General features: G+C 41.4%; 1 protein-coding gene across 5 annotated transcripts in view; it reads left to right on the forward strand.

The window, feature by feature from the left end:
* The window catches only part of myocd (myocardin), a 114,942-nt gene that overhangs the window by 45,499 nt on the left and 45,660 nt on the right, over positions 1–23,783 (forward strand). For all 5 annotated transcript variants that reach the window (XM_071462148.1, XM_071462149.1, XM_071462150.1 and 2 more), the window contains exon 3: positions 8,440–8,661. In XM_071462148.1, the coding sequence (XP_071318249.1) occupies positions 8,475–8,661 (187 nt within the window). In that variant the 5' untranslated portion in view covers positions 8,440–8,474. The remainder of the gene's footprint in view (positions 1–8,439; positions 8,662–23,783) is intronic.

A 23,783-nucleotide genomic window follows, 5' to 3' on the forward strand; every position in this document is an offset into this window, starting at 1 on the left:
TTGTGAGGTCACTGTGACCTTTGACCTTTGACCAACAAAATCTTTGTGCCAAATTTGAAGAGGTGTTACTGACATATCACACACAGAAAGACAAACCCCTGACAACATGATTCCTCTGACTCTGCTGTCGTCTGCACAGAGGCATAAAACGTGAAGGAGTCTGAACCTGTTCTTAATGAACCGTATGTCCCGGACTGGGTCACACTTTATTTTACACTTCACTCTGTATCAAATTAGACAAAACTATAAATAATATGGTCTTTATTAGACAGTAAACAAACAGCCTGATACACACAGACATGAGGAGAAAAAGCAGATGAGCTCTGTGATCAGCTCCTTGTCACACACATGGTATTAGAATATAAATTACCTTACAGACTTTAGTATTATTATCATTATTATTAGTAGTAGTAGGAGTATTAGTATTATTATTATTATTATTATTGCCTGGACCACAACAGTGGGTCGATAAGCTCCTATGTCTGGCTCCATCAGGTTCTGTTATGGGATGTTTACAGTCTGCAGTGTTGCTAACTTCGCACTTAATCCCTGGATTTCGATTCCATCAATTTTCTTCAAACAGACCGGGTATAAACCTGGTCCAGGTCTGGACCCTGTATGGATGTTGACCCAGGACTTAGGGCTACACCTCATGTTACAGACAGTCTACTGAGCTGCTCTGATTTCCTGGCTGTTCAGGAACTTCAGAGAAGAAGAGAAGTGCTTTCACGTAACTGCGCCTCGCCTCCATTACAGCAAATAAACTACTTTTATTGCTGCGGCAGCTCTGGTACGAATCCGGCCTGCAGCCCTTTGCTGTGTGTCATCCTCTCTCTTTCTCTCTCTCTCTCACCACGACTGTAAACGCAGGAAAAAATAACTTTAAAAAAAGAAAGATAGTCTGTTTCTTCTAACTTTATCTCTGAGTGATCATTTTATAAGTAAATCCAGCTGAAATCACAGCTCAGTCTTTGTTTTTAATTTATGTGTTTGATTATTTTGTCAGACGACATCACAGTTATAAAATCAGGATTTGACTGTAGGCGGTCCAGCCCAGGTTCTGACCTGGTCTTATTTTAGATTTCTACATGTTGTTGGACTTTCAAAATAAAGACAGATACAAACAAACAATGAGCCGGTTTCATTCCCGGTTGCACTGCAGAGTCCTGGTGCTGCGTCATCTGGAAACCCCTCATCAGATTCATTAAAACAGTTGCGTCGTTAAGAGAAACCGTGTCACAGGCATCGAACTAAACAGTTTATCTGCTGATATTCTTTCATGTTTTTCCTTCACCGTGTGCAACAGAAACAGTAACTGCAGCCTTTTCCTTGTTTATTTGAAACATTTGACCTTTCAACTTTCTCCAGTGCTCTGTCTGCCATAAGTTACAGCAGCTCTGTGTACGCATCAGCTGTCACCCGCTGCTTTTAGGGGCCTTCCAGACTAAACCACATTGGTCATAAAACAGGTAAAAGTAACAAAAATGCTGCGCTTGTTTAATGCAGTTTCAAATGAATAAGCTTAATAATCCCAGGTTCTATAATAAATCCATGACTGAGCTGAGGCTGGAGAGGTGCAGCCACTTCGTCTTCATGTCTTATTGTTTTGTTTGCATTCTCGAGGATTAGCTGAGCAGCTTTTTGTTTTCTCTTTTACTTTCTGTGCAGTGGTTTATTCTCCCTGTCAACAGTTCTGCTCATTCCTTCAGTTGCTGCCTGCCTGGAGATGTGCGTTTGTGCAGCGCTGTAACACTGTCATAGTTTATAAATCCCGTAAATGGGGGATGAAAAAAGGCCACTGGGCTTTTCTGGATAGTTCTTCAAAAGCCCGGCTCTTGTGTTTACAGGTTGAGAAAGGGCTGGGCTCAGGGATGTGGAGCCTGCAGTCTTTTACAACGTTGTCTTGTCTGTCACTTGACAGTTGACTGCCGCGCAGCTATCCCCCCGCTCAGCAAACAGCCCTGTTATATTTTCCATTTGAAAAATCCCAGGGGTCACCAGTGTGTCTGACTGTTCGCTGAAGCCAGATGGGGGTTTTCCTATAAACAAGTGTACAGGCAGTATTTATACAGACTGTGGCACCTGACGCCATAACACTCATGACACTCTGTTTAGTGGCCAAAGTTGCCATAAGTCACTTTAGAGTATTAAGTAAATATTTTCATTATGGCCATGCCATTGTTTATTATAGAATGGCAAAAGTTCTAAATCTTGCCAAATCCTCTGTTAAAAAATCATTTAATAACAGCTTGTCTAAAGTGAAGCGCCATGTACATGGAGCTGAGTCCTTTTCAGTTTTCTCCAGTCTATTTACTTTCAAACAAATCCAGAGACACCACCTGTTGGAGCAGCGCTGTGAGCGGAGGCTCAGGTTGGAGCAGAGCAGAGGCTGGACACGTTCACAGCAGGATAAAAGCATACCTCTGCCGGCCACATCGTCTCCTTCAAATACAGTATGTCCCCCATCACAGATACGGGCTCACATTCCACCCTGCTAAGTATTATCATGCTGCTGGATTAAAGCAGCAGAGACATGAGGATGCACTGTACAGTGCTGGATGCTGAAATTATTGGAGATTACCGTTTGGCCTGATAATGGTGTGAGGAAGAGTTCAGTCTGGGAGAGAAGCCTTAAAGATAAAAGCATTCCAGTAAAGAGCGTCGCTCAGTTAAACTTTGGGTGGAAGTCGTAAACATGTGGACCTGTATTATTAAAGGCACTTTAGCTGAGCAGAGCTGCGGTGCTCCCATCAAAATGTGCAAAACAAATGTTATTAAGATGGAATTATCATAATGAGCTCAGCTGGAGGATCCCCCGTACTGATTGCAGCATAAATTCACAATCATCAGTTGGAAATCCTGGACTCACCCCAACATAAATATCACAGGCCATGAAAGCCTCCTGTAAATTTGGCTCAGCTTCAGCTCGGCTGGTGGTCGCTCGCAAACCCTGGAGAGTGTGAGAGAAGCAGGAAAGAGACAAAAGAGAAGAAAACGTACCAGATGTAACCACTCGAATGGATAATCCAGCAGTGGAGGACGATGAAGAGATCCAGTAAAGGCTACATGTGTGAATCTCTGGCTCCAAATATAAAAACCCAGAAATAGAAAGAGCATTATAATTCACCGTGAAACACTGCAATCTGAAACTTTAGTCCAGGATAAATAAAACAAATGCTCAGTTACAGTAAAGTTACTCATGAATGCCATAAGAAACTGTGTAATGGTGTTGTTAGTGCACGAGTATACTATATTAGGAAGTGGATGACGACCAACAGTCCACCCTTGGTGTTCATATAATTTAAAAGCAGGTCCCACATATTTCCCCTCACTGTCACTGTCAAATGAACGAGATGAGATAACCTCAGTGCTTTATGGCCCCAGGAGACTTTCTGTCCTCTTTTATTCTATAATTAAGCAGCAACTGAATTTTCCTGGTTCACTAGTGACTGGAGCAAAGTCACTACTGCTCCTACAAACACTGATACAAGTTGCTTCTCCCGCTTTTTCAAGACACAGCACTGGTTCAATCATTTAAGCCATTCTGCTTGGAAAGAAGAAGCAAGTAAATACACAATAAATGTAATATATGTACATATAGTGAATTTCCAATAATGAAATATTTGTACATATGATGTAAAACTTTGTGATGAAGCATGTTAGAAATTAGAACAATTTCATATATCGACATGTGTCTAGCTCGTGTAAACATGTATGTTACTTACATCCCTGTCAGTGTATGTTGATACACATGTAAATATTAAAGATAGACATGTATTTTTAAAATTAATAAGTAAAACATATAAGCACATATAATTTTTATAAGTATGTTGTTTTAGTAAACCTTGCTTTATAAATTACATGTATATTGTTAACATACAGTAGATGGTAAAATGGTCTCAGACTTTCGTGCCTCTCTGTATATGGTCACATATAATACCATATAAAATTTAATCATATAGATAATTTTAATATATACACATATGCAGATTTTACTATGGGAATTTCATATATGTTTTAAACTCATATCTTCAAATATCCAGAGGATGTATATGTGTCATAATAATATATCCTCTTAAATATATTACATTTCTGTATGTGGGTTTATATATACACTGACGCTAACTAGCCTAATAGAAGCTAATTGGCCTCAGAAAGTGGTCGCTGGTTAGCCTGACTTGTTAACATTACCAATTAGTGTAACTCTTTCGTAATGTAATATACTTGTGAAGTGAGAAGTGTTTTTCTTCATTCTGGCTCCTGTTTCAAAGTTTTCTTTGCACCATATCCCAAATGTTTTATTTCATTTCTTATCCTTTTAGAAATTCCTTGTATCTGTGATTGTCAGACAAAACAGTACAGTTAAAGTGGGGCTGGGTGATATGGCCTGTAAATAATATTGCAATATTTTTAGGTTATGTCATGATACATGATTATATTTAGGTTTACTGTTTATTCATTGGTAGTTTCTATTGGAACAATTTTTTATTTGCAAATGGGGGAAATCACCAAGTAAAATTTGATCGTGAATTAAAGACAGACCTCAAACAGCATCATGCTCCACAGTCCTTCAAAATAAAGGTTACTGGAGGGTGGCTGTGATGGAGGTCAACATACAGCTCTGTCTCTGTGTTTGTCAGCCCCCCCTCTCCCCTTCCTGCTTCAGCTCATTGACATATTCTGTCACAAATGCGTTTGATTGACAGCTGTCCCGTGGGTGTTTTCTTATATTTCTAGATACTCTGTTTTGCTGGTCCAGACCATCTTTGCACTTCCTCGTAAAAAATAGTAAATTGTCATACTTGATCCCAGTGAAGGGTCAACCTTTCCATGACCTTTGCATTGGCCCCTTTGGGCTTTTGACCGCCCGATGGCGGTCCTGGGTTTAAGATAAAAGGTGTCATGAAAAGCACTTTGTCATTGCAGTTATAAAAGAAAATATGGCGGCGTATTTGCTAATTAATTCAAAATTGACCCAAAATTCAAAAGTGAATCAATCTAAGCTGCAGATGGTTCGATTAGTTTCCTCCACACTAACCTTTAGCTTCTGGCCCCGTTACAGAGCCTGTGACAGAGTTTGAAGCTGTGATTGGTTGTGTCTTGACTTGTAGTTCATTTCTCCCAAAGCTTTATCTCCACAGACTTGTATCTTTAGAGCTGGAGAGCCAATCAAAGCTGTAGAATCTGTCCCACTGTCAATCACCTAATTTATCCATGGGGGGAAATGAACACTAACAGGGGCTGTGTCATGTCACAATGCTATGAAATCACCAGCACCAACACTGACAGCCAGAGCCAAAACTCCACACTCTCTGGAGAACATTAATGTGGGTTGTGCTGTAGAAAAATAATTTAAACAAAATTTAAATTTTTATATTCACAATTTTCACAAAACAAGTGCACACGTCAAAAAAACCAAAAAAACCTTGTTTCTCAAAACCTCAGCCCAACTTCAAAGGTTTCAACAATAAATGGTACGTAAGAATTCCAAAGGTCTCACCACATATTTTTCTTTCACGCCACTTCATCACTGACAAAATCTACAACATGGTGTCTTTAAACGTGACATCACACAAGCAAGTTCTGCGACCAATAACTTAAACGCTGCCAGGTAATAAAGATTAACATCCCACCATGCAGGAGATATGGGGGGGGGGGTCATAAACATCCTGAGGCGGGTGACCGTCCATCCTTCAAGTCACTGCTTAATCTGTGCAGCATTAGGGAGAAGGGCAGATAATGCAGGCAGCGCTTGGCCCGGCTCAGGGAATCGATAAGCGGGACCTGCTATCAGCTGATCTGGATGGAGCTCCGAGTGCCGCGTGTCTTGGCTCTTATTGTGTTGACACAGAGATGCCGGCCACCATTCAGTCCACGCCGCCTCAGATAGCATCAGTCTGTAACCTGAGTCTTTTGAACGCAGCCTTGTTTTCCTTGTCTCTCTTTTCATCCACGCGTTTCCCTTCAAGCCTTTCAGTAAATGGGCTTTTTTCTTTGTGCCGTAAAAAGCAGATTCACTGATACGTTCTCACAGTGTGAGTGAATATCAAACATCAAGTTGAACTTGGGCGTCATTCTCGCCCCCTCTTTGTCTGTGAGACTGTGTTTTCCTCCGTCTTTCTCCAACCACTCCCAGTGGGGGTTGTCACTGTGGTATAAATTACCAGAGTGGGTCCTATCTGTCTCTGGGTGGGCTGGTAAACCAGGCCCATCAGTTAAGGCTTCATTAAAGAGGTTCCTCCTGATGCTCCACGGAGCAGCCCCAGTCTCTGCAGCCTTTTAACAGACCATGATTTACTGGAGCTGTTGTCTTGTTTCTGAGGTAAATGCAGGGGTTTGTTATTGTTTGCCCCGTGTGATGTTTATGTGCAGTATAGCATGCAAACCCTTTCTGTTCCCTCAAACGCACCACGTGTAATCTGTGTGTCAAGATATGGTCTGAGTGGATGCAGCGTCTTCGGTATTGTTTCTCAGAAGAGGAGACTGTGGTTCCAGAGAACTGCCAGGGGCAGCAGAATGTGCCACGTATACACAAGATATGGTCTGAGTGGATGTAGCGTCTTCGGTATTGTTTCTCAGAAGACGAGACTGTGGTTCCAGAGAACTGCCACATTCATTCAAACTCATTCACAGATAACGGAGGACTCTCAGGTGCTGACACCCTTTACAGGAGGGTTAGAGACACAGGCTGTTGGTTGGGTAGATGCAGTTCAATGGACACAGCTGATTTAGTTGTGAAAGGAAGTTCTGAATCCTGGATCTGGGTTTTGGGTTTATCATCATCTGCTGGGCCACCTCTGGAAAACTTGCGGCTGCCAGAATTGGCTAGGTTACCAACACTTGGGCCACGTTTTGACCTGTGCAATCAGCTCAGTTTCAAGGTGCATCATTCATTGGGTCTAAAAATTTGACCAATCAGATTTAGGCTGCTGCTGCTGGGCCATAGGATTTTGGCTACTTGCAATAATCACTATGGGTGAGGTTTATGAGCTGAGATATGGTGCTGCATTTTTAACCACTTCCTATGTATAGTCCAGTGTGGACAGTACAACACTGGATGTGTTGGTTCATTCCAATTTAATTTAAAAACCTGTCTGTTCTGAAATGGAGCAGCTTTGCTCACTTAGCTCAGCCCGTCTGGGTCTGACCGGCTTCATGTGAACAGTTTTGTGGCGTAGCTCCTGGTCAGTGACCCCTCACTCACCTGTGGAGTTTCTGACCTGGAACAGCGTCACAGAGCATCTTCCCACATACACATTCAACACGTTAGCCTCAAGAATGTAGACAATGTGTTTCGATAAGAAACAGTGACACAATTTTTGCTTGTTTGCAAAAAAATTCCACAAGGCAGCGTCAGGTAACTGAACCTGTGCAGAGGCTGCTGTTTAGCAAGCTGTCCGCCAGAAGTGAGTAAAGCTACAGCTACAAACATACAGCCACAGCTTCCCTGCACAGTGACCACCTGTGGGAAGGGACGATTCAGGTCAGTCAACTGAAACCACTCACTGAGGGTAAATTACTTTCCCAAACCATGCAGGTAAATAAACAGGCTCCGGCCGCATGAACAGTAGTAGAAGATGTAACTGAAAAGCCGTTGCAGATTTGACTCTCAGTGGCTTTGCTGGGACCTAAAATGCTCTCTGCATGTTTCTTCAGTGTAAATCTGTGCTGTTTGATCTCAAAACTAATATTTTTCATCTTTGTAAAGTTTCTACAATAAAACTGAATCCTAAACTACTGAAGGAGCCTTTTTAAAATGTGTTATTTTTATAAGACCTTACATACATTTGTGAGGGTTTTATTTTCCTGTGGGCACAGAAGCGCCTCTCCAAACAGGGCTTATTAAAGAAAACAGAGATGTATGTTTGTGGTGCCCTATGGTGCACGCCTCAGGAGATGATGTAGTGTATGGCGAGGAGGACTTGGCTTCTCTGGGACCTGACTAAGAGGCTCATTTTTCACATTGGCACCTTGTGGGGGTTCTCCGAGCTACTGAATCCACAGAGATGATGTGTTTAATATTTGTTCAGGAGGTAGGAAGGCCTGCTCTTTGTAAATTGTGTAAATTGATAAGTTGGCAGCAGCAGAGGATAGAGGCGGCTGATGGAGGGACGCATCCGTGAGGTTGAAAGTGGGCTTAAAGCAGACACGCGCTCCGCCGTCTGCCTGAGCTGAGATGAACCTCTGAAGAGGAACAATAGAAAATCTGGGACTCGTGTTGTGTTCTGCAAACACTAACATGGCCTCGCTCCAGCTCCCGGCACCACGCAGGACTTTTCAAATGCAAACATTCAAATGGCTGTTTGCTGTGTCTTTCATGCTCGTTCAAACTCAATTAACTTTGCTCTCAAACTGTTACAGCTGACTGAGGCTGAGTCAAGTGCTCCCGCTGTAATGTGCACAGAGCACGCTCTATAATGGTCCTTTTCTCTTCCAAAGGGAAGTTGCGGTGACCCGAACAGAGATGCTGCCCGATGGGGAGTGACATGCGAGCCATGAATGCAGTGAAATGCTCTGAGGGCTACAGCAACAGGTCAGAGGACAGGCAGCGCCCCGGACACCTGCAGAGGGCTTCACAGGGTCATGGAGACGCTGGACAGCTGACGGAGCAGAGGAACCACCCACTGAAGAAACAGCCTCCATCAGCAGACGGCCAGAATGGTCAGCTTTGATTCTATTTATTTTCTCCTCATTTGAACACACAGAGACCTGCTCTTAAGGCTTAGATTAACTGATCCAAGCTAATATGACGTTAGCCAGTTTAAATGATCCTGTTTATTCTCATCCTGCCAAGTTGGCTCCTCAAACAGAGAGAGATTTGATTTGTTCATCTACCTTAGAGTCAAAACAATGATTAGCACTGATATGACTGGCTGAGCACTGATCATATGATTGTAATCATGATTAGCTGCCATGGTGCCGTGGCCACAGGCAGCATTTACTGCAGCTGCACAGTATTTCATTTAAAGGCTTCGTTCTCTGTGTCCTGGTCTTTAAACAGTTTTGGTTGTTTCACTTGAGATTTGTGTCCGTGCTGCTCTTCCTGGTTTGTTGTGGGCAGGACTCAGCTGATGTCACACAATCATATACAACTAAACTGATTTCACAATCACAGTAAGTTCAGAGGCAACCTGTTCTTGAATGAATTCATGACTGAATGAAACTACGTTTAGTAACAACTGGTTTTTGTATCCAGATTCCTGTGTGTGGTTTAGGTTCAGGCAAGAAAAGCACTTTGGTAAAGGTAAAGAAGGTAAAGAGAAGTTGGTGGTTTTGGTTCATATATATATATATATATATATATATATGTGTGTGTGTGTGTGTGTGTGTGTGTGTGTGTGTGTGTATGTATGTATGTATGTATATACACACACATATAGTGATTACATATCATGATTGTTATATGAGTCATGATTTCAGTTGGAATGATCATTTTTTAAATTTCATTTTCACAAAAAATGTGCAAATGATGACGATGTGATGTTTGTTCCTTTACATCTGGAGAATATGATTTGTTGGCCTGATCATCTCTGTAGCATCACAATGCTGGTCTGTTGTGACACATTTTAATTTTTTTTTTTAAATGCAGCTCCTATGATTTGGATAATGCACTTTGCCATATTGAAATTTTGATAATATTTTGATAAATTGTTCAGCCCTAGTTAAATGTAAATATTGTGTCTGAACACTCACTGGTCACTTACTTACATATAATTTACCTGTAATGTAATAAATTGTACAATGATTCATGTTGCGGAGGATTTGTAATCTGAAGACACTGACACACTAGTCTTGGGCCAATATTCTTTAATATTGAATATCGTAATATTTCCATATGCGATAATTTTCATTTCGCACATTTTTTTTCTTTTTTTTGCAGTTTTGCAGTTTTGTACACTCTGTGCTGCAGCTCACTGCTTTGCTAAGTGTACATTGTACACTGTGATAAATCAAACTTAGAACTGCTGTTTAGTGGCAGCGTCACCTGGAACATAATATACAATAATATCATTTTTCATTATTTAAAAAAAAACTATTTAAGTATAAAAAACATCAATTTAATTATATTGCAATTATGTCCTACATTGTATGGAGACATTGTGTCAAACTGTATTGAGATATTAGATTTTTGGTATCACCTAAGCTTAAGAGACATTACTAAACAAAGACAATAACAACAGAAATGTAAAGCTATTATGTAAAGGCAGGTAGGTATGAAATAAATGAAGATACATTTGGTTGATATGCAACAAATGAACATATATGTATATATATATATATATATATATATATATGTACACATACACACATATTGGTCTGGATGTTACTGAAGTCTGTGTAGACGGTTAAAAATAGTGCAAAAGAGTACATGAGTAAAAACTGCATTAATTCTATAACAAGTAACTTTTTCTAATTCTTTTAATTGTAATGATTTTATTTTTTTGTATCACTAATTTTATCATATTTTGAGAGTTTTCTGTTTTTTAGGGATGAGTGACCAGTGATCAAAACTGTCATCATCACAAGTCTAAAAAAGTTTAAAAGTTTTAGTGACATTGTGTTACTGGTATCTCTGAAGACAGTGAAAATGAGTAATGTTTGCTGTTCACATAACAAAAAAAAATTATCCATAGAAAAACTTTGATGAACTTAAAATCCAAGTTTATGTCTGACTATTAACAATCAAATCAACTCTCCACATATGAAAAACTTCCATTACCTTGTATATAAACATGTGGTTATCTTTCATACTCTCTGGCTCTGACCAACAAGCTAAACACCCACAGATTCGGGGGCAGTAATGGCAGCCCTCGGATGATTGATGAAGTCGTCTAAATCAATTAAAAAAGCAGAGTAGAACACAAACAAGCTCACCTCAACTTTATATGAACATTATTGTTTTAGTATCTTTAGATAATTGGGTTTATTTTTAAGACGAAATGTCAGCCAACGTACATACAGCAGGTAAACAGGTACTGTGCAAGTCACATGTCTTTTCCAATAAAGTCACCGGGCCAGATAAAACAGGCTTGTTTGAACATTTTATTGAATCCATCTGATGATTAATCCATGCTGAAATATCTCTGCTTTTCAGCTTCACAGCCTAAATCAACCTGGCTGAAATGCCACCGGCATCACGGGGCTGAAGGTGAAAGTATCTGAGGAATCCTGTGATTTAAATCGGTATTTTTAGACGGATGTATCCCTGCGGACTCTCAGAAAAGTGAGAGCAACACAGCGTTTCCCCCTGCTCTCCTGGACTTTACAAAGTTTTCCATGATGTCATGTTGAGGCGCAGGAGTGAGAGTAATTGAAGAGGCAGATGAACATAAACTGCAATCTCCTCAAATTCAGCCGTTCGTTTTATTCACTTGTTCTTCAGATCAGGCTGCAGACTGGGGGGGGGGGGCACATAAAACAACTCGTGTTCCTGCCAGAGACCAGATGACAGACTCCAAATACAAGTGAAAGATAAGACCATAACTGACACAGTGGCTTCATCGACCGGTTACAAATACAGCACAGACACAGTCCAGCTCAGACCTTACAAACAGCTCATTAAGTTACAAGAAAGTTTCCAGATACATGAACAATAAAATGTAAGATATTTGTGTTAACATCATCATGTAAGAGACAATATAAAAATTATTTAAGTTTTAAAAACTTTTATTAATATTTTCCTTGGACCCATTCATTTTACATTTTACATATATTTTTCATTGTTTTGCAACAAATTACAAAATTAATTAAAAAATAAAAAATAAAGTTGAGCTAAAAAAAAGTCCCTTGCTCTTCTCTGTCTCTTCTCCCTCCATACAGTCCCTAACACTGACAAAGATTTTTTCTAAATATAAAAATCTTAACTTTGATAATTAAAAATGTACAACCAAGATATGATATAATCTTCTAAAATAAACACACATATAATCTCTATATCAGTCACAAAAACTAAGAATTTTAAACTAAATTATAACAACTAAAAAAACAACAACATAATAAACATGAGAAACAAAATAATCAGCTCTTAAACTTAATAAACAAATAGCAGTTTATTTCTGTGTGTTCAGGGACAGAGCTCACACTTTGAGAATGACCAACCTGTGCATAAGGAAACATCTGAAGACTCATGTCCTCAGTGTGTGGTGTGGACACTGTTGCATTATCAACATCAGTGAATTATTGAATTTCTGGTGGTGGAAACAGTCTGTCAACAATGATTTATTCATGTTTTTGTGTTAATTTAATCTTAATTTTGTGATACAAGTTGTAGCAGATCTTTGTTTCAGATCCTGGAATCAATGATGTGACTGAGGAATATGTACAGTGTTGGTGTTTGGTGTCCAGGCTCTGGTCTTGTGAGTGGGGGAGTGAATAATATGAGAGCACAGGGGGCTCAAGTACACAGCCATTATGTAAAGGGTCCATTGGTTATACATAAATTTTAGTTAGTGGAATATGTTGCGTGCATTTCTGTATTTTCCTGTTGCCAAAATATCAACTGTTCTTCTTCCATTCTCAGAACAAAGCGTAATAATAACAATACTTAATAATACATAGAAACCCCAGGATACATGAGAGTGGAAAATTCAGAGCCCTCACACAATGTCTTTGTCTGTGTGTGTGTGTGTGTGTGTGTGTGTGGGTCTGACTCAGGTCATGTTTAGGAACACATTTCAGATACAGAAGGTTTGTCCAACTGAGGACAGAATCCGTGTCCCCTGTTGGGAAAAAGCTGATTTTTTTGGGTCAGTGGTTTAGATTCGGGCTGGGTCAAGGTTAGTGTGTGTGTTTGTGTGGGTGTGTGAGTGTGTGTGTGAGAGACTTTGGGACAGAAACACAGGGTGAGTTCACATTGAGCACAGAGGAGTTTCAGGTTTGGCTCTCTGCCAGCAGTAAATGGGGAGAGCTGGTGTCTCGTCACACTGATGTTTTCTCCCTGTGCTGCTTCACATGAATGATCCTGAAATGATCCGTATTTCACCACAGAGGGGTAACTGACACAAACTGCCTCCTGGGAGAACCACAGACTGAGAGGAGACTCAGGCTGAGCTCAGTTTGTTAACAGGATGTTGTGACTGGTAATGAAGGCGGAACATGTCCTCTCTATAAGATCCCTAAAGCTTTGTAAGAGTCCACATGATGGCATCATTAACACAAGTTTGCCATAACAAGTGTTAATAGTGTACTGCTGCCCACTTACACTCTGAACTCCTGCTGCTTTTGGAACCTGATCCTCAAAATCATTTTCCGTGTTCGTGTCCAGTTTCAGAGGCTGAAGAATTCATCTGTAAAATCATCTGTTTCACCTCCTCCCATCGTCAGAGGAACAGGCAGCAACACAGATCTACCCTCTAATCCTGGGTTTAACACCATGCTGAGGTGCATTGATTGTTCAGTTTGTCCCTGATTCATCAGTGGACCTGTGATTGCCTTTTCTTATAAAACATTTTTTAATGAACAAGGAGCAGTAGACATGCAATCAGACCTCACTGGCCTCAGATCAGAGAGCTGATTGAGTAGCCTTCTGCTTACTCAGTTGAAGGTGGCCCAACACCACCGGCTTCAACATAAAACCACAGATTTACCTGACACAACTCCAGGCAACGCTCTTCTCATTTAGTCAGACCTGAGTGGAGGAGAGGTCCGAGTGGGTAAGGAGGTTGTTTGGCAGCTCGGGAGCCTCCAACACCTGCAGTAAAAACAGCTCTTATTGCTCCAGTCTGGCTTTTCGTGCAGCACCTTTCCCCTGCAAGCCGAGTGGATTCCACACTGATTTGATGGTGGCTGGAGTTGGGGAGATTACTCTCATCTGGAGGAGATTAGTCAGTAATACTGAAAGACATGATCAGCCCGACACTTCATCATTTCATGCAGTTTAACGTCGACTTGCCTGTTTATGTAGCGCCGTGCCCCTAAACTGACTGATTCATTTTCATCAGAGGAAATTAACTTAGCTTTCTGATTATAGTCAATCATGCATTGTGCAACAGTTTTAACCCCGTGCCTATGGTTATAATTTGAACTTTTAGTTCAGTGGAAAAAATATTTGAAATGAATGTAATGAACAGATATTACTCTGGACATGATAAGAACGGCCTGTTCTGTAAATAGCACTTAGCAATCCTCATTATCGAAAGTGTTCTGCAGACCTGCCAGAGGTTTTATCTGAACCACCATCAGCATAAAACCTCCACACCATAACAAAAACCAGCATTTTCTTTTTTTTTGTTTTTTTTTGTGAGGAACAGGTGGAATGTGTGCCGATGCATTTTTTCCTGCTGTTGTTTTTAGCTCCTAATTCATGCGTGAAATTACTCACATGTTCATTCATCATTCAAGCCGAGAGCAGCAGAGCCCGGGACGGGAATCAGTTGATGGATAGAACATTTCTGAGGGCAAATATGACCTCAGTGCACACGGGCAGTAAACAGATTTATTATTTATCAAACCAGCCTGTGGGACGTGATGAAAAACCAAATGGGAGAACATGAAATAAATAAAGAAAAAACCCAGGGACTGTGTTTGTAGTGCCGGCCCAAGTTTGTAATTGGTTTCATATTTAGTTATACTACAGTAAAACTTATTGAAAGGTATACAAGGGCTCTGTGAGCTCAGACACATAAATAAGTCTTTGTTACCTTTGTTGCAAAAATGCTGCGTACCTCTTGATGCCAAGTGCTCTGTTGACTGGACATTGATCGCTGATTTTTTTTTTGTAAGCTGTGAAATATTCGTCCGCCTGGGCCAAGTCTTGTTCACCTATCTGGAATGTACAGTTAAAATTGCTCTGCAGCTAATATAAATACAGGCCACGGCTGTTGTAGAGCACAGAGATGGCTGGCCCTTGTGTGGAGTGCAAGCAACTCTTAGTCACGGGCTCCTCCAGTGATGTAAAAGGTGCTCATGTTGATAAATCTGTGAGTGTGTGTGTGTGTTCTTGTTCCTGCCCTCAATCTCTGACAAGTAATTAAGAAGATGAGGTCACCACTGAGATCCACGATGACAAACCGGCTGCTTCACCTCCCAAAGAGCATTTCACTGCACATCACCTCTCCAGTTCGGTCTGGAGCCTCAAAGTGCTCAAATATTAAAGCTCCACACAGTCTAAAGGTAGATGTCCATGTGTTCGTGATTATAGAGCAGGTCTAGGTTCTATATTAATACTGTGAAAGTATGAACAGTATGTTTGGTTTAGCCAGGAGTTAGGGGGCGGAGTCAGGCACTGCCAAGATGGCGATGGTGGAGCAGCTCACTCTGAGCTTCTAAACAAACTGTGTGTGGCTGCACCCATGAATAAACACAGTCCACAGACACTAACGAATCTTTTGAATTGAGCTCAAGGCAGCAGACGCTACCTACCTAGCATGTGTTAGGTGTTACTATAGCATAGCACCGGTTCAGTGTTTCTTAGTGAAGATGTCCTGACCTGCTCCGTACAACAGACTGAGCAACATGTGGCGTGTTTGAAAAAGCGCTCACCCTGCCTGTCTGCAAGTTTCTCCACCTTTTTAAAGTTTTATCCTGTTTTAGATTAAATCTGCAAATGTAAACCTGACCAGCAGCCAGGTGCTAGCTAGCTATAAAATAACTCAGTTATTCTGACAGTAGCCTGATCAATATCACTCTTTATTCCAGCCCGTGTAAAATATAACTGTGAACAAATCACAAAATAGTTAATAAGAGGGAGAAATCACGAGCGTCTCCTCTCACGTCCCCTCACCTCAACAGTGTAGTGATTCTGAAGAGGTTTCTCAGAGAAAGACACACAACCAGCTACTATAGCATGTGTAGCCTTATGAAACTAAATCAAAGGTTCTATAATTAAAATGCTCTATAATTACAGAGGTGTTAGCATAAACAATAATAATTCATAACAGTGAGTTGAGTTTTAATAATTAATTTCATAAATGCACATAATTAATGTGATTATGTATTTATTATTAAACACACGGGGGATCCATATTTAGGCAGCCAGAGAATGACATTGTATAATCTTATCAGCTGACTCATGTGGGGGAATAGATGTTATTATGATTTCATTGTTGTGAGAAGGATTTTCAGATTTGAAGCTGCTGTCCACTGGAAACAAAAACTCAGCCGGGCAGCTATTAAACTTTCCGTGATTGTCGCTAATATGCGCTGTGGATATGAGCAAGGACAAATGTAATATAGAGGGAGTTAAAGGGCTTACCTCAGAGGCTTCTGTTCAGAGTTTTCATTATTTGTTAGAGTCAACACGAAGGCAAGCAATTAAAAGAGTGCCCTCTCTCATCTGTCACCACAGATACCAGCCGTGTTTGTTATCACAGCTTTACAAGCTTCTCTGGAGTTAATGGGGATATATATATATATATATATATACAGTTTATCACATGGACTTTGTGTCCTCGGAGGTATCAGTAATCAGTGACAGTCATCTAATCTGTGCTCCTCTGTAATTATTCATTCATCAGCTGTTAGTCAGAGAGATAAGGACCGTCTCAGATTATCTATCTCTCCAAAACTCCGGAAAAGATTAGGTCATTGCATCCACTGGGCTATTTTTAGAGCCCGTTAACGGTGGCATATTAAACAAAACGCTTAGAAATTCAATTAAGAAAGCACTCGTCCACAATGACCTGAAAATAACCCAGAGTTATTCTAAAACAAAGGCTCTGCCGGGCAGCCGCTGTGCCGCCTCACATGTGGTTTGGAAACAGGAGTGCTTTAAAACCACAGATTCTTAAGGGCTGCGGAGATTAATGAAGAGTTTCTTTTTCCAGGTGTTGTATTGTGGATACAAGAGCTTTGGGCAGTGAATTTTTACCATGGGGAGAAATCCTCACGGTAGAAATGAAAACAGTAACACAATATATGGCTCTGATCCGGCTCACGGCTCAGATGCGAGAGCAGTAGCACATTCCAGACCTGAGAGTGAGGAAGCAAGAAAAGACAGGTTGGGATCGCGCTCAGATATCGATCACATGTACAGCGTTTATGTGAATGGAGGCTGGAGAGAGTCGCTGCCATAGATTCCCACAGGAGCTCTTAGAGTCTGTGGGCGAGTTTCACAGGGTTTCACCAACCTCTCCCCTTCAAACCTCTCCATAACCTTGTCTGACACCTGCACATAAATATCAATAAAAGAGACATCTTAGTTCATCCTGTAATTTTTTGCATATTGTTCTGTCATCATCAGCGCTTCCCGAGGCTGTTCATCATCTCCCAGTGTTTTCATTGGCTCTGCCTGAGGCTGCCACATGCCTCTCTGATTTTAATGTAAAACACTCAGAGACTAACAGAGACACAGTGGAGCTGCCACAGGGAAATGTCGCACTAATTGATTTGTCACATTGGCACAAGTTTAATGTGACTAATCATCACAGGACTGAAGTGCAAACTAAACAGATTAGATGTGAAGCTCTGTCTTTACTAGAAAGCAGAGCTGTGAGCTCCAGTCTCGTGACTGAACCTGGACTTTAACTTTTCAGGCACCGCTCAAAACAAGATCTCCCTAAAACTACTGACTTAAGGCTGAATGAAGACGTGAATAGTAATAATGGGGAGGGGTCTTTCAGCTGTCTGCCCATAGGGATTCTGGCTGTGGTGCTGGGGGTCCGGATGGGGGGGGATCCGGTCTGCCCTCACTCCTCATTGCTGTATAAGTGTAATATTAATTATTATAATGGTTACTTTACCTTATTGCAATGTATATAATAACTATAGTAGAATTATTATATCACCATCATATTATTTTAGTATTATATTAATATTATTATTAAAAAGGAAAAGAAGACTGTAACTTTTTGATTGGATATATATACACAGTCATATATAGTAATATAGTAGTTTTAGATCCGTATTGAGTCCAGACGTGACGTCTCCTGCTGGTCAGCTCATACACCAGGTTGTAGCTACAGTGTGTGAAGTGTAATGAGGTCACCGCTCTGACTGTACTCTCAGCTGTTTATCCTCTCAACCAACAGAAAACACACATCTCAAGAGAATCTTCAGTTTTATCTACTCGTGCAGTTCAACCTGTCTGGGGGCTGAGTGTTTCGCCTGCATCGGTCCAAATGACCTGTCACAGAAACCTACTGGATGTACGGAGGTGCGAGTCCACCTGAGGCTGGCAGGAGAGAGAACCGGCCCATGTGTAAACGTGTTGGCTCTGTGCCTACACCCAGAAATCTGTGCCCTTGTATTGATGGACTCAAACTTGGTTTACATGTGAAAAGCACAGTAAACATAACCCTGGCATGTGTGCGCTGTAAATTGTCTGGGTGCTGCTCGGTCCTCGTAGTATAGTTCCGTCTTTGTGACGCACTGTTGTTGTAATCTATGGAGTTGGTTTCATGGACTGTTGCCTGAGCCCTGACAGTATGTCGTTTACTGTTTCTCTCTTCACGTTTCTCAAGAATCGCTCATCCAAAAACCTTCACGGTCGACTCTGCACTTCCTCAGGTTCCCAACAACATACACATGAAGTTTGAAGTTTTTCAGATGAGAAAATCAAAGGACAGACAGAGATTCCTCCATTTATAGGATATATTTCTGTCATTTTATTTTGACATTAGAGGAACTGTGAGCTTAGTGAACGGTGCCAAAGGACTCGAAACACAAAGTTTAGGACTAAAGTGTCTTGACTTCGCACTTGACTCTGGACTTGACTATTTTGACCTGGGACTCGACTCGGGACTTCGTAGCGAAGACTAGAGCCTTACTTATGCCTTGAAGAACACTGTTCTGTGCCCTGTGTAGTGCTGTGGATTGACTGATAAGAGTATGCTGGTGCCACGCTGCATTTCTCTGTGTTGATGTTCAAACCCTTCACCCCTCAGTGCCACTTACAGCTGCTGATGTGCGAAACTCAGACTGCACCATTGTTTTCGTTGAACACAGGAACTCATCTGTTTAACTGGAATCACAGATCATGAAAATATCAAATTAAAGCTTTTCTGCTCGTGTGTTGCTGCTCTCTACAAATGCAACCAATAACTCAAATAATGAACAAATGAAAAAAAAAAAAAAATTGGATCAGCCAAGTACAATAGGTCCTGCTTCTAATAACTGTGATCCCAGTCATGTATCGAGGTACACAATACCAGCAGAGGAGGGTTGCATGCAAGGTGAAATCATTCTCAGCTCTGTTCCACCTTGCTCTCCCAACCATCCTCATGTGTTGTGAATAATAAAAAAAGAAGAATTCATTTTATGGTTTTACTAGTCAGCAACCCAGGTATGCATTTGTCAAAATAGGGGGAAAGTTAGAACCACATGTTAATTTGAATGGGAGGCACCTGGTTGTGATTAGGGCCCTGCTGCAGATGATGGAAACACACAGTGGGCTGAGCACAATGGACGGGACAACACTGGCTCAAGTCAGAGCAGAAACATTTATAAGATCTGAAGGATGGGCATACTGAGGACACATATGCCATGTTTATGAGTAGATCAAGCGCTGATGGACAGCAAAGAATCTCCACACAAACAGCACATTTTCCATAAATTATAATGTAATTTACTTTACTGCTTCCCTCTCGGTATGTGGGCTTGTTTGAGTTCTTTTCTTCTCTGTTAGAGGCCTCGGAAGAGCTCGCAACGAAGCGTTTTTGAGGTGTTATTCATTTCAAATTTCTGAATTCTGTGCGAGCCAAACCTTTAACAGGTGTGGGGAAATAAAAGATGAAGAAAACACTGTTTGGTCAAACATCCGCTTTTTGTTAAACCTTTTGTTTTGTGGATCCAGACCGTGCAGATACACAAAGTGCATCTGTTAGAAAGCAAAGCGAAAGAAAAAGTAAACTGATAAAGAGCAACCATTCAGTGTGGGTTAGGTATTTAAGGACTGTGTTACATTCTGGGGATGGTTTGATGGAAATAGTCTAAATAATCCACTTGCATCCCTAACTAAACATAAGCTTTAGTGCTTATTGTAGCAGTCGACCTAACTGCAATAGGACAAGGAGAAATGTGAGGAAACATGCAGCAACCGGTGCGACCTCTGAGACTCAGACTCCTCTCAGGAAAAAAAAGGACAACGAGGATCTGATCATACAGGAAAATGAAGTCACATTAATGTGATTTTACGTCTAACTTTTCTTCCCAGAGGTGAATTGTAATCAGTTCTGTAAGGAGCAGAGAGGGCGATCTGCAGTGTTCTGGATAACAGTCAAGATAGAGGAACAACTAAATAAGTCTCGTACTGTACAATTAAATTAAGTGGTTGAACCTCTAATCGAGAGCATTACTTCATCATGTGGGCAATGTGGAAGTCACTGACTTCAATATCCTTCCACTAGACTTGCTTATTTCACTGTGGTCCCTTGTGTCACATCTTAGTTTGCTTTGGAAATTATTTTAATGAACATGAATGAACAGGCAGCTGGTGGAGTTTGGTCTCCAACTTTCATAATAGTGTGTTGTCAATAGTAGTTTACATATTTATTTTTGACTGGACATTAGTCAAACCTCCTGAAAACTTGGTTTTAAATCTTAAGAATCTCCAATTGCTGATTCTTGCTGATGTTTGGCTGAGCCCAGCCAATCAGCCAAGGTGAGTTCATTTAATTGTACAGTGAAGTGACCTTGTTTTAGTAATTTCTCTATCTCACCTGTTATCTTGACTGAGATCCAGACACAGACGAAGTCGAGCCGCTGGTTTGGTCATGTGATTAGGATGCCTTCAGGGCACCTCCCAGTGGAGGTTTTCCGGGCTCCTCAGGATCTCCCAGGAAAAGCTGGACTGAAGTAACCAATGAAGTCTTACTTTGGATATTACATTTTGGATATCACCGCAGCCCACATGCAGGATCCCATCACCCACAGTGACAGTTGGTTTAAGAAAATATGTTTTCTGGACCTTTAAAATTTCTCAGCATTATCTGAGAGATGACAGTTGTGAGATACTGCACAGTATTTCCTCATTTAATGTTTCCAGTATCAGTAGAAGGTAAATTGACTGAGATTGAGTGGGTTCTTTTAAAACTCATCTATTCATCCTTTTTGGCCTGATGGGGGCTTCTTTGACTTTCTTCACCAGCCAAATGATAACTTTGTCATTTGGTGCTGGGCAGGTATCATAAAACATGAGTGTTTCCTGGAAACAGGGTTGTTGAAAGCAGTGAGATTTAAGCATATGGTAAATGTTAGAACAAAAACAATAAACTAAAAGAGGGTAAAAAGTTCAGTGGTTTAGTGGAGCTTTAAGAACTAAGCACTGGAAACATACTAACTTATTCTATCATCCACCAGTATCTGTAATCAACTAATAATGGAAATACATTTGGCCCCAGCACCAGAAACTGGAGGTAGACTCACCGTGTGATGCTTTATACACAGAGTGTTGTGATTGATAAGCCTCACTATCTGCTGCTGATTCCAGCTTTCGCCTTCTCATAGATATGTTCTTCATTAAAGCACAGATCAGAGAATCCATCAGCTGTTGCCTCCAAATGTCTCCTAAATGCTGCCTCTCCCAAAGGCCAAGTATAACATGGCACCGAGGGTCATATTTTTAAAGGTTTCAGCTGACATACCAGAAGCTATGGGAATCAGCTTCAGCAAAAACAACAGAATACCAACTTTTATATCAAGATCACGCTCAGGCCAGTTGCATGGAGAGATTCTATCAGGGTCAAGTATGTGTTCATTACAGATGTGCTTCAATTAATGCTCAGTGCAGCAATCTAGTTTGATCATTCTCTGTTTATGTACGCCATGCTTCATTTTCAGTACACCTTGGAAATTTCATTAAAAGGAAGAAGAGCTAGAACAGGTATCTGGCTTCTGATCCACTGTTTGCTTTGGTTTGATGTGGACAGCTGTCGAATGATACTGAGCATCGTGTTGGCTTTACTGTGAGACTGGGCTAAACGAGCCCTTCTGTTTAATAAGAAGAGGAGAGTGAGGTGAAATAAGTCTATATTATACTTTATGTTAATATGTTAAAATAAATATGTGCTTATGTCAGACTATCACATTACCTTCTACAGGTTCCAGAGACAGACAGGTACAGGTAGACAGCTTATTTTCCTCCTTCTTAATCTTCCCCTGGATGGATGGGTCAACAACACACAGGAGAGCGGTGTTCGATTCCCATTGAAAGTAGCAGTTTACGTTGTTTCTATTATCCATACTACTGTAACCAGGGTAACAAAGGTCCAGTATGCCGCTGTTGTGTTTATTATTGTCACCATGACAACCAAGGGCCGGTACATCAGCCGGCGTAGGGGCGCTATTTCAGGAGACACTGCTATGGGTGAAAAAAGGAAACTGCCAAGTCAGTCATTTTTTTTGTTTGATTTTTATTTAGAATTCTGTTACTGTGAATCATCATCAGCACTGTTTTGTTTTTTCATCACAGACACTTGAAACCAACTTTATTGTCATCTGGGCGTCCTCCAATTTCAGCCTAAACTCTTCTGAGTTGGTATTTTTCCCACTGTTGAACCACTTTCTATTTCCATTGTTCATCAATGTTTCCTACAACAGCAGGTAGAGGCCCTGCCCACCTCCAATATAAAACCTGTACAGATAACCTAAACCATGTTCCACCATTCGTCAGTGAGATTCTCTCATCTGTTCAGCCAGTCATCTATGTTATTACTGTTTCTCTGTGAAGGAAATACCTGCAGCAGCCAGGTAGTCCTTCCACGACCTTTACCATCCCGCCTCCCGTCTTCCTGGTATGTGGCTAGAGGCCAGTGTGATCTCTGACCTGCAGAGTCTGAGCCAACAGCAGACCTCTCCAGAGAATTTCAGGCAGCCATCCCGACAGGCCGTGAGTGTTCCCGTCTCTGACAGAGAGGAATGATAAGAGTCGCCAGGCAGCACGTTCCCAATCACCACGCAGCCAAATTCTACAACACAAGGTCACACTTTCAAAAGGCTCCAGATTCAGTCTGTGCTTTTTTCCCTGCAGATTCTTTGACATCCCACACGTTTAGGTTCATTGTGAAGCTTTTCTAACATAAGAAATAATGTTGTTCTTGAGTAAAAGTAGATTTGCAAGTGAAAAGGTGAAAACAGTCACCCAGAGAAAAGACAGCAAGATCCCGTTGTGTGTTCACCAGTAGCCTGATTAGTGAAAAGGTCACTCTGACAGAGATAACACCAGTGGATTGTCTGTTGCCTCCACTTCCTCCAGTTTGCTGTCTCCTGCCTCCTTGTCTGACGAGCTGGTCGCCGTCTGCAGCTGAGAGTTGTTTTTCTGACAAATTGCGCCCTTGGACATGTCGAGGAGCCCGAACATTTCCGAGCTGTCAGTCGAGCTGATGAGCAGCTGAGGGGAGCGGTGGGCTGTTCGCAGGACTGTGTCAAGTACGCAGAGAGAGAAAGTCCTCCTTGTCAACACGGCGCTGAGGTGTCTCCAATCACCCGCAAATACAGACCCCGCCTGACAGGCATCTGTGTGTGTGTGTGTGTGTGTGTGTGTGTATACATATGTGGAGGCCTGTGCACATCTGTGAGTTTAATCTCAGCATCTGTTTGGACCAGAACAGAGGTGCTGCAGACAGCTGTCACCGGTGTTGTGTCATTGACTGTGCTCATGTTTCTGTTGAACGGTGAAGTGAACGTGTCAGTTTACTGATGAACGTGAAGGTGAGTGAGCCAGAAGACAACCACCAAATAACATCAGAAGAAGAAGAACCGAGGACCTCAACACTCAGCATGTCTCCAGTACGCTTTACTCTTTACCTCACGAGGGGAGGGCAATGACCCGCCCCTGCTCTGCCTCTGATTGGCTGGTGCTCAGTTAGGTTCAGGCATGAGGAGTGATGATTGGTTAGAGGTGGGGTGAT

This window comes from Trachinotus anak, unplaced genomic scaffold, assembly GCF_046630095.1.
Source record: "Trachinotus anak isolate AG129_WGS33_773 ecotype Australia unplaced genomic scaffold, CSIRO_AGI_Tana_v1 ptg000025l, whole genome shotgun sequence".
NCBI lineage: Eukaryota > Metazoa > Chordata > Actinopteri > Carangiformes > Carangidae > Trachinotus > Trachinotus anak.